Below are 12,297 nucleotides of genomic sequence, written 5' to 3'. Positions count from 1 at the left end.
CTGATCGGGAGCTGGTCGTGAAGTGTTAAATCGCTCCTCGTTACTCCATGTAAACTATACGATGCACAACACACGATTGAACCAAAAAACGCACAGTGTCAACTGGCCATAAGAGGTGGTTTAAAAAGAGGCACTGAAGACATGCTAGCTGAAGGCATTACTAGCGCTAGCAGAATTCTTTTAAATGAGTGTTGGGTAACTGGCTTTTCAAATTGAGGTAAAATTAGAAATAAAATTTTAAAAAGATGGAGATGAAATTCCAATGAGACTCACCTCTTGGTCATTGTCATACATTTGAGTGCACTCTGCTGATGTACCTTGACAAGCAGCCTAAAAAGCAAGATATTCTTAAGTGTTAGGAATTGAAAAAACAATTGTATAAATAGAAACAAACATTTGCATTTGAAAATCTTAAGAAAAAAATTACAGTAAATGGGTTAACCAGTTCTGCATTTGTACCTTGAAATGGCTATAATGTAAGGTATGGCGTTATACTTAATAATAGGGGTGTGACAAGACACTAATATCACAAGACGAGACGAGACACGATGTTGGGTTCACGAGAACGAGACAAGATGAGATTTTAAAATAAAATTTGAAAGAAAACGTTAAAAATGAAAAATGGCTTGAAAACCCTAGAGTTTTATTTGACAAAATTATATAACGCAAACTTAACAGACTGGTTTCTTTTACACATTGATTCTATAAGAAATAGAAATAAGAAAAAGAATAAGAATAAAAAAACCTATGAAATAAAAGACTATGCTTGAAGTGCAAACAGAGACAGAACATTTTTTTAAATACAGTACAGAGCTAAGTGATTAGTACACCTGCCTATGAAACAGTCACATGTAGGATTTACTTACAGTATTTACTAGGACTGTAAATCTTTGGGACAGTGAGAGCACTGTTGCACTGAGCTTTTTAACTGTACCGCGGAGCTCACCTACTAAGCTTGACGAGAAATATAGTCACGTTTTAATCTCGAGAGATCCCTACTTAATAACCAGATAAACAGAGATTTTGTGTTGGGGTAGTAATTGCTTAGGAGACACCCACAGAGTATGATTCCCCCAATAGCTACAAAACGTTAGCTTAAGGGTCCTTTCCCCATCCCTATAAAGAAATGTTCTAAAACTAGCATTTGTAAAAATATGTAAAATTTCCCTTTTAATCTTAAATACAAAACTAAAGAAAAAACATATTGCCTTACATGATCTGTTGGAGTGTTGCTTGGTGAGCTCGAGTCCCTCACCGGACTAGAATGTGGCAGCTGGACCTTAGGTGAAGAAAAGGGTTTACGAGAGCGGGAGAGCAAAGGTAAGGGTTTCAGTTTATTTTGAGCTGTGGAAGCAAGTGTAGATGATGATATAAAGATGTGTCTAAAATTATTCAACCCCAAAGTAGTGAAGCACTGACTGCATGACATTTTCACCAAAGATCTCCTGGTAGTAAACTGAATTTATGGTACCTTCAATCTCTTTGGTGGAGATTTCATGTACCTGATGAAACGAAACAGCCCCAGAGCATGACTGACCCACACCATGCTTCACAGTAGGCAAGGTGTTCTTTTCTGTATAAGCCTTGTTCTTCCTCCTTCAGACATATTGCTGAGCCATAGGACTAAAGAGTTCCAATTTTGTCTCATCTTAAACTTGTGAATTATGCTTCCATTTGTTTGTCTTTTTAATATTTCATATCCATATCCTTGCTTAGGAAGAACAATTACCTCCTTTCTTGACTTCTCTGAACATTCCCTAGATTTCACCATGTTTCAAAGACACATTAACTGTCTAGAAGGAGCTGAGTATCTAAGTCCCTTTAAATCTGTTTAATTGCTGCTCGTTATGGTTCTATTCATATCTATAGGTGCTTTTAATGCCTGATTTAAAAACGCCCAATTTAAAATTTTTGTTCTTGAGAGTGGCTATCTTTAAGGGGTTGAATAATTTTGTCAATGAGAAAATTACAAAAAGTTTGGTATATAAAAAAAAAATTGTAATTTAACTTGCATTTGCAACTGTATAAATAGAAACAAACATTTGCTTTTGAACATCTTAAGAAAGAATTTACAGTAAATGGTTTTACAAGTTCTGCATTTGTACCTATGGCTATAATGTAAGGTATGGCGTTATACTTAATAACCAGATAAACAGAAATTTTGTGTTGGGGTAGTAATTGCTTATGAGACACCCACAGGGTATGATTCCTCCAATAGCTACAAAACGTTAGCTTAAGGGTCTCATTTCATATTTTTTCACAATTGTTTTGGTAGTTTCTACTATGAATGAATGCCATGTGAATGCCCTTGTGAAAAAGAGCTCTGTTTTTTCTGTTTCCAGCTGTTTTAATTTATTGGAGGACTTCCTTTTACTATCCCTATAAAGAAATGTTCTAAAACTAGCATTTGTAAAAAATATGTAAAATTTCCCATTTAATCTTAAATACAAAACTAAAGAAAAAACATATTGCCTTACATGATCTGTTGGAGTGTTGCTTGGTGAGCTCGAGTCCCTCACCGGACTAGAATGTGGCAGCTGGACCTTAGGTGAAGAAAAGGGTTTACGAGAGCGGGAGAGCAAAGGTAAGGGTTTCAGTTTATTGTGAGCTGTGGAAGCAAGTGTAGATGATGATGATGATGATGATGATGATAATCTTGTGGTAACAGAAACAGGGGCAGGGGTCTTTTTGCAGACAGCAGGAGTTTTATCAATACTGTCCCAAATGTCTGTGTTGGTCTGAGCTTTTAGAACACTGGGTTTCTTTGGGATCTTGAAAGTGAGTGGAGGAGGAAGATGTGATAACCGCTTTTCTTCTGAGGTTGGACAACTTGTAGCCTCAGAGAGTCGTCTTTTTCTGTCATTATCCTGCTGTTTGGGACTGACATGTTGTGTAACTTTAGGTATAACAGCAGATGGCACATTTTTGACGGAGGATAAACCCTCTTTGGAACGGCTGCTTTCTCTCTTATCACCACAGCATTTCTCTACTGGCAAAGCCTCTTCGGATCTCTTCTCCACCTGCTTCCTTCTCTGCTGACTCAACTCCTTAGACTTTCGGCAGATCTCATCAATATCAACCCGTCCTTCTTTGATGCTTCGCATCTTTGCTGCTTGATAATCCTCATCTGTTGAGGAAATCCTCTTTTCTCGCTTTTTGCTCTTCTCCTCAGAGCGAACAGCAGCCTCAGGTGTTCTCTGCTTGGGCTCCAGTGGTGTCGACCTTTTCTTAACCAGCCTCTTATTCTGCTCCTCCAGCTTTTTGGACGAGACACTGTGATCAGATTTGGATGAAGTGTGGCCACCTGAGCTTTTACCTGGACTGAGGACATAATGCCCTGAAGAGGATCGTTTCACTGAGCCACAAAATGCTCTGTGATCACCGCCCTGAGATGCTCTGCTTTCTTTGCATATTGTCTGCTTCTTTTGCCCATCTGATTTTTCATGTTTCTTTTTTTTGTGGTCTTCTGACGAATATGGTGAATAATCTTTACTTTTTCTTCTGCAGAGAAAGCAAGAAAAACTATTCAGAGCTGAACAATGAACAAAGAAAAAAGTAGAAAGCCACTGGTCTAAACTCAGTTAGCTAAACTCAGTCTCACCTGGCCACATACTTGTGTGAGTTTCTATCTTTGGGATCACCAGGAGTGCTGTGGTCATCTCTATGCTAAAAAAATGAAAATACAAAATCAATATGTTAATCCATAATAATAACACTGAACAATTAAGACTGGTGTATTGATAACCAATAACCTTACCTTCACTGGATCCTCACGGCGGGGTGTGGACGATCTTTTCTTTTCCTTCTTGTGTTTTTTTGTTTTAGCTCTTTCTTTGGGCATTTTGGTTGTCTGTGATAAAGAACAAAGGTGTTACTATCACATTAACTGGGCACAGGTACAAACATACTTTACACACTGCAGTGAAATAAATGTGTTCGCTCTATTTAGAACTGGGGACACACAATAATGACAGAAAATTGAAAAGAAAAAAAAAACTAGTTTGCTAATTTGATAGCTCTAAATGATGCCGTGTTTCTATTTTGACCTTGTATTTGTATTGGCCATGTATTTGGGGGAAAAAAAAGAAAAGAGATTTATTCTTTTTTTTTTTTATATCACCCAGCCGCTATGCATATTTAAGCATTAATACATGAAAGGGAGTGCTATAACAACATGTATTACTGGCACTGCTGTGCTGCGGTCGTAGATCAGCACAGCAATGCCAATATTACACAGTATAGCACGAACCTCGAGTGTATTATTGCGATTATACCACAGTTCCATTATCACTGATATTAAAGGATATTGAGTTAAAGAGGACAAGAAAATACAATCTGGTATAATAAACATTAATGTTCAGTGACTGCAGTAACTATTGCCAATTAATACAACTAGATGTGGGATATCGGAAACCTGCGCTACTGCTTCTTTTTGTATTAAGGACATTTAGCTCAACATACCTATAAAGATGTGTCTAAAATTATTCAACCCCAAATCTCTTCGGTGGAGATTTCATGTACCTGATGAAGTGAAACAGCCCCATAGCATGACTGACCCACACCATGCTTCCCAGTAGGCAAGGTGTTCTTTTCTGTATAAGCCTCGTTCTTCCTCCACCAGACATATTGCTGAGCCATAGCACAAAAGAGTTCCAATTTTGTCTCATCTTAAAACTTGTAAAATATCCTTCCATTTGTTTGTGTTTTTAATATTGTATATCCATATCCTTGCTTAGGAAGAACAATTACCTCCTTTCTAGACTCTGAACATTCCCTAGATTTCACCATGTTGCAAAGGCACATTAACTGTCTAGAAGGAGCTGAGTATCTAAATCTGTTTAATTGCTGCTCGTTATAGTTCTATTCAGATCTACAGGTGCTTTTAATGCCTGATTTAAACTTCTGTTCTTGAGAGTGGCTATCTTTAAGGGGTTGAATAATTTTATCAATGAGAAAATCACAAAAAGGACTTTGGTATATAAAAATGTGGTTGTAATTTAACTTGAATTTGTCTACTGTACAGGGCTACAACTGATGATTATTTTGGCAGTCGACTAATTAATTATTCAACGATTATTTCTGTCATGTCTTCCATCTCTAAAACAATGGAAACAGCTGAACATGATATTTAAAAATGTATTTAAATGTATAGGTGTTGTTTGAATGTGGAAATTACTGATGTTTAGTAAGTAAATATGTTATCAGTTGGGTTTGGGCACTTTTGGAGTGGAGTATAAACTGTGTGAATGAGCCATTTTCCATGTTACAAATTAATGATTTGTCGACAATGAAATTTGTAGTCAACAAATTTAATGAATCGACATTGTTGATTATATTGACTAATCGTTGCAGCCCTACTATTATACAAGTCCTTATTTGATCTGATTGTGAACAAGATAAAAAATAAATGTTAAACTTGCTAAAACAGTTTAATGCAGTGGAGGCTGAATAATTTTAACCACAACTGTAGAGCTACAATAGAGTTTAACATTGAATGTCTCTGTAGTGAAAATAAAAGTACTTGAAATATTAGCTAGCAAAGCTGAATGAAGTCTCAATGAACATTAAGGGCTCAGTAAAGAGTGTTGGATAACACTTAAGAATAAGGACACAATAATTAATAGTAGGCCTGGACAATAATTCGATATCGGTATTTATCGCGATAAGAAATGTTTCAATAACGGTGATATCATTTTTGTGGTATATCGATATGTATTATTTACAGAATCTGTCACGGACAGGCGTTTTACTGGCGTCAGCTCGCCGCACAGCTGAACACAATCAGCCTCCGTAGCTGGACTATCTCTGTGCGTGATGATGTAATCACATAGGCACGTAGCCAGATAGGCTAGGCTAGGCTAGGCTAGATTTGGCTACGCTAGGCTAGGCTCGGGTCCGCTACGCATCTAAAATGCCTCGCGCTGGAGCCAAACGGAGCCGGGACGAGCGGATCCAAGGCTAAGGTAGGCTCGGTTCGCATCTGAAATGCTCCGCGCTGGAGTGGAACGGAGCGGAACCAAGCCGAGCCGAGCCGAGCCTAGCCTCGGGTCCGCTCGGTCCGCCCACGGGTCCGCTCGGTCCACCCACGGGTCCGCTCGGTCCACCCACGGGTCCGCTCGGTCAGCGGTCAGTCGCGGGTCCTCTCGGTCAGCCGCGGGTCCTCTTGGCTCCCAGCACGGGACATTTTTGATGCAAAATGAATGCCCCTGCCGCTTCCACAAGTGATCAATTGAAGGAGGGAGGTCTAATTCAGTGGTGAGGATTTGGTTCAACTCTCGAAGGTCTGCTAAACTTCAGTTTGCTGCAAATTGTGCCGGAGAGTGGAGCAGGTTAGCAGCGGTAACGTTAAAACATCTAATCTGTTCCACCACCTCAATCAGTTCCACTACATACAATATTTTCCTTATACTGGCTGAATCACTTTTATAGCGTATGTTGTAAGTTATTTAAGTTATTTAAAGTTTATGAATCCTTTAGGTTTGTTTATTTGACGGGGATATCATGTTCCTTTTATGTTTATAAAGAGTTGTATTTTGGCTGAAGCACTTTTGTAGCTTATATTGTAACTAAGTTATTTATAGTTGATAAACCCTATAGGTTTGTTTATTTGACGGGAAAATCTTGTTGCTTTTATGTATATAAAGGCTTCTTTTATTCTTTATCCTAGTTGAAACACTTTTGTTTTGATCTGTTAAATTTGTTTACAAAAGAATAAGAAGCTCTGCTTCTGTCCTAATTTAAAGTTATTTTTATTGGTAATAGTTATATAGGCTTATGTTTGACAGGGATGTCATGTTTTTATTTTGCTATATGCAAATAAAATTGAGCATTGATTTATCTTGACTATTTTTTATTTCTTAAGTATTATAATGTTTTTGTGAAAGGAGGTTTCAAAGACTTAAATTAAATTTTCAGACAGTAGTAGGTACATATTTCCATTGCAGGGATTCTTCGCAGTTTTCTGTGGCCTTCTAAGTATTTATATCGATATCGAAATTATATCGTATCGACCGAAATTAAGGAATATATCGTGATATGAATTTTGGCCATATCGTCCAGCACTAATTAATAGTACTTCTACTTTCCACTTTAAACAAAAACATTGTTAAACGGTTAAATAATGACTCAAGTTGCTAGCTAATTCATTGTCATTAGTTAAGACGTTATTAGGCATCACAAAATAATAATAATAATGAGGGACATTAGTTTAAATGTATAAATGCTTAATAATGCTTTAAGGTGTGCAAATTAGCTAGCTAGCTAATAATGAGTTAATTAGTACTGTTAACCATTATTGTAACTTATTGTAAGCATTATTATGAAGTGTAATAAAGTGTTAGTAATGAGAGGTTATCTACTCTAACCTTTGAGACAGTGCTAGCTAGCTGTACTGACAGCAGCTTATGAGTTATTGTCATCTAGCTAACTATACAGTAAACACTGTAACTAGTTAACTAGCATTAATGTAGTTAGCTGATGAAGAACGTTGTTTAAAAAAATAACCCACGTCAACAGTGTTGAATACGCGGCACCGGCTCACCATTACTAACGTTATAAGAGCAATATTGAGCTAGCTAACTTAACTTAGCTAACCTAGATTAACTGGCTTGTTTAAAGTGTGAACAGCTGAAGAGTAAAGTTTACTGTTGACATTATCTAAGTCATATTATTAGCTTGTTGCTAGCGTTACCGGAGCTGTTTTACACCGGACACAACCCAAATTAAAGCATGGATCTCTCTTACACACCAGCAGCCCTGATCCCGGCCCCCGGTCACTCTCAGTCCGGTCCTGTGGTGAACAGTTTTCAGAGAGAGACACTCGGATCACCACAGCCCCTCAGTCTCACACAGCAGCGCTGTAGCTCTTCTCCACACTCAGCCCACAGGAAGTGCTTCAGCTCAACCTCCGCGCATTGCACAGCTCTGATTGGTGCGCTGCGTTGTCAAACACGGACCAATAGGAGAGCTTCATGCTGAGCGCTTCATGCTAGTGAGGAGAATACCCATTAAGAATCATCCAGGTATCCACATATACAAAACGATTCAGGCCAGTCAGAAAAAACAATTGCAAACAGACTAAAGAACACGAATTTAATGCTTGATTATTCTCATTTCTAGAAAGAATTATTTTATAAAAAGCAGAAGGCTTGTGTGAAAGATTGGCCTTAAGATAACAAGCTTAGCTTAAAATAATCATGCTAGCCAAAGCCTTAACCTATAATTAAAACACATATTACACAAATATATCTTCAAATGCTAAACATCTTGAGGTTACAGAGGTTAGCAGACTAAAGGGTTCCTCTTTTTACTCCTACGGTCTAGGGACAGGTCAAGCAGAGGACAGCTAGATTGAAACCAATGAATAAAGTACATTTTGTAACCTTACATTAAAAGATTGCGTCTACAAAATTATACATACAGCTTCAAGCTTTGTTAAAGATATACTAACTAACTAATCTTACTGTAGATGTAGTAAAACTATTATCAACAGAGAGTATGAACTGGGCTACTGTAAATGTAGGAAAGCATGATCAAGAGAGAATGTGAACCTTGATGAACCCAAGGCCTGTCACAAAGGGGAAATGAACCTTCCCCTTGTCACCGAAGCAAGGGAAGTTAGCAACCCACGATTCCCCAGAGGGCCTACTGGACAAAGGTCAATCAATACATCTCACAGGTCCCGAGAAGGTCTAAAAAACTAAAGTGTAATGCATAACTATATCATATTTGGAAGAATAAGCATAAAACGAGATCTATTACTCATTCATGCCTAGCAACCACCTAGCAACCTAGATACGTCAGAGAGGGGTATATAATATGGAGTCAGAAGCTACGAGGTTGAAGAACTTGGGGCGACGTCTAGCTTAGGCTGGGATGCATGCCTGTAATGTTCTTCCCAGATCTGAAAAAAATCATACTTGTTCACTCTCAATCTCTGTGTCGTCTGAATTCCTTGGATCAACGAACATGCAACACAAAAGCTAAGATATTTTTCTATACTTGTCACGTTTTGTTTACCCAGGACTGTCATTGTTCATGGGTGGTTGACATGGCATTTATTTTTGGTCCAGTTTGTCAAATATATGTAAATTATAGACAAAAATGTCAAAAACTGATGATATTGTTCAGAAAGTGCTGTTTTATATGAATTTACAGAGCATTCATTAGATTAACATTTAATTTTTTCCACAAATTCAGTCAAACCAGAAAAAGCTCATATGGCGAGTCTGTCCCAATCACATTTGACAAAGTTAGATTTTGAAAAAAACAAGCAAATTAATTTATTTTCTGTTTAATCAATCATGTATTAATAATCCAGGTGTCTACTTGTGGGTCTACTTGGCTAAAGGTTCGGGCATAATATTGTAAAGCCACCATTAACTAAAACATTTTGTCTCAAAAATAAATTTCATATGTTGTGACGCCACACTCCTCTTTTTAAACGGGCTATTGGACACCTTAGGTAAGTGGGGGGTTCCTCTTTTAGGGAGAAAGAACAAAATTTTAAAGGGACACTGACAGTTACAAGGTTTGTTATCGCTTTTTATTCTTTTAGAAAAATCAAGTATATCTACTACTCCTGCTTCAGTTCCATTTTGCACTGTCATACGGTGTGACACATTTTACACAAAAATGGCCCACATGAAATTACTTTTCAGTCAATATTTCCTTTAAAACCATATTGTCATATTGCAGTTAGCATGATTTTATGATGCTAGCATAAAGCCACATTGCTTAAAGTCATTTTAAGTACATGAAACGTCATGTGGTGTTACACAATGTCATACAGGGTTTTCTTGTCACACCATATGACTATTTTGTCAAGCTATATGATATGAACTGTATTTAAATACATAAATAATGCTCTTAGATACATATATTATAACTACTAGTTAAGTTTTTTAAATATTTAACATATTTGTATAGTATATAAGTGAAAAGTTCAGTCTGACCCAGTGTCAGTCCACTGTAGCACACCTGAACATCCAGTTCATTACTTGGTTCTACTCTTTAAGTTTAATAAAGTTTATTAAAGATTATTAAAGTTCCTGTAGCTAACATTCAACAGATTAAAATAAAAAGTACAACATCTAAGAAATACAGTAAGTGGATATGTTATAAACATTCTTCTGTGTTTCTGCTGTAACTGAAAATGATTTTAATCACTTGCCAAACCAAGCTTGTTTGTTTGCTAAATGCAGCTAATACAGATTTTGCATACAGATTGTTGTGTGGTGTGATTCGTCACATGGTGTGACGCCATGTCATATGGTGTGACATTCAGAATAAAAAAAAAAAAAAAAGGATTTTGGTTATTTATGAGACAGATGGGAAATAGTGCCAGCAAATGTTACAAGAATTCTGGTACTTTTATAACAAGGTATTCCGAAAATAATTTAAAGTATATTGAAAGAATTCAATTAAACGCCTTACTACTCGTGTAGATAATGAAAAATAATGCAAAAGGTAGCATATTTGCGTGTGAACGATGCTATTCTTTTATATAGTTATAATAAAGAATCAGGATAAATTGACTTACATAATCACATTATACCCATTTTTAATTTAATACACAATAAAATTCATGTCACACCATATGACAATTTTGGTCACTAAGACCATAAACTAGTAAATAAATGTAAATTTCAAGAAAAAAATCTACAACACCATATATAGGTTTGGAAAGATAAAAGAGTTGGTAGAATGTAACCCAGTGATTACCATGACTTTTTTTTTTTTTTTTTTTTTTTTTTTTTACATTTTTTTATCCAAATATGTCAACCATCCATATACAGGATTCCATAAATAAAAGAAATAAAAGGCTGTTCTATGTGCAGGGAAAGCAAATGGAGGATTGGTTTGATTTTTTTTATGTGAATAATACCTTCAAAGTCAATTGTGTTAAAAGATGTATTAGGTCATCTGATTCAATATATATTTTTTAATCCCTCACAAAGTGTAGGTGGTTTAGAATTCCTTCTTTCTTGTAATTTCTCTCCTACCAAGGCTCTCTTAGCATGGAAGCTTTGCTTTGTACACAGTTTCTGGAAAATTATGGAATAATGAATTATATGACAAGATGTAAATCACTTTATCTTGAGAACTGGCATAGTAAAGGAATATATTATCTGCTTTATTTATGTGATGAAGATGGGAACCTTTATATCTACTGTAACTTTAAGTAAACACTGTTTATTTGTTGTTCATACAGAATTTAACTGTCATAAAAGCAATCCCAAATGTGTTTCATTCAAGAAAATATGGATTTTTCCTTTTAGAATATCTTGATCCAAGATATAAACTGTAAGAAAGCATTGCTTTTACCCTATACATTTTGTATCCCTAATAAAGCTAAGGAAGTGCATTTAAAAATACTTTACAACATATTTCCTATTGTTGCAGATTTAAACCTTTTTGTCTTATATTTTTACTTGTGTTCATTTTATGCCTTGATTCCTCACCTCTGATTATTAATACAAGCAAACATTATAATCAAAAGTGTACCATTTATATGTGATTCATATATCCATTAAATATAATCATATACATTATATGTATTTATTGAATGTAATCATATATCCTTTATGCATTTATTGATTGTTATACTTGTCACATTTCCTGATATTATAGACAGCATATAATCCTTACTTGTACTCGATGCACCAAAGCACAACAATTAATCACCGGAACACACTGTCTTCTTGCCTGTGGGTGGTGAGCCTAACGGGATGTTTTCTGGCAGAGGAACAGGTATACTCCTTTTCCTTTGCTGCTTCAGCAGGAAATTAGCTGACAAAAGTTTGATTGAACCCAGTTACATTAAGACACTACTTCTTAACGAGAACCCGTATTTGGTAAAAACAAAGAGACAGTTGCAAAACTTAAGAAATCCCATGAATGGTAAACTTACAGTAAAAGACCACCTACAATCCTTAGTAACACCATAGCAACAAGATGTACGTCATTTTCGGTATAATAGTGGGGAGTCAGATTTGGGATGTAGGAGAAAACACCCAGGGATAGCTGTAGGATGTCTTAATTTTTGTATGGTTTTCTCCCCAGGATCCTGTTTTTAAATAAACTCTGTTTTGTTTGCAATTCTCTACGTCTTCTGTTTTTCCTATCAAAACGAACACGCGGGACAAAGATAGTTGTCCATCAACACTATGAACGAGAGAATTGCAAAATTTAAAAATAAATAGATGTTGAATTCTCGTTTTGTCAATCAGAACGTGAATCAGTACCACATCTTTCTTTTAAATGTCCATTGTATCTAAATTTTGTGTGAGACTTTGC

General features: G+C 36.2%; 1 protein-coding gene across 6 annotated transcripts in view; it reads right to left on the bottom strand.

Annotated features, from left to right (window-relative positions):
• The window catches only part of swt1 (SWT1 RNA endoribonuclease homolog), a 45,147-nt gene extending 37,243 nt beyond the window's left edge, over positions 1–7,904 (bottom strand). For 2 of the 6 annotated variants that reach the window (XM_022665227.2, XM_049479735.1), the window contains exons 1-5: positions 7,748–7,904; positions 3,758–3,850; positions 3,602–3,666; positions 2,478–3,501; positions 274–330 (exon numbers count right to left, since the gene is read on the bottom strand). In XM_022665227.2, the coding sequence (XP_022520948.2) occupies positions 274–330; positions 2,478–3,501; positions 3,602–3,666; positions 3,758–3,841 (1,230 nt within the window). In that variant the 5' untranslated portion in view covers positions 3,842–3,850; positions 7,748–7,904. Of the gene's footprint in view, positions 1–273; positions 331–1,213; positions 1,280–2,477; positions 3,502–3,601; positions 3,667–3,757; positions 3,851–7,743 lie in introns of all 6 variants that reach the window. The other 4 variants (XM_049479734.1, XM_049479731.1, XM_049479728.1 and 1 more) reach the window with 4 other exon arrangements.
• Positions 7,905–12,297: the final 4,393 nt, after the last annotated feature.

Source organism: Astyanax mexicanus, chromosome 1 (genome assembly GCF_023375975.1).
Source record: "Astyanax mexicanus isolate ESR-SI-001 chromosome 1, AstMex3_surface, whole genome shotgun sequence".
Classification (NCBI taxonomy): domain Eukaryota; kingdom Metazoa; phylum Chordata; class Actinopteri; order Characiformes; family Acestrorhamphidae; genus Astyanax; species Astyanax mexicanus.
Note: the sequence above shows the minus strand (reverse complement) of the source record. Positions and strands in the feature narration are given on the sequence as shown.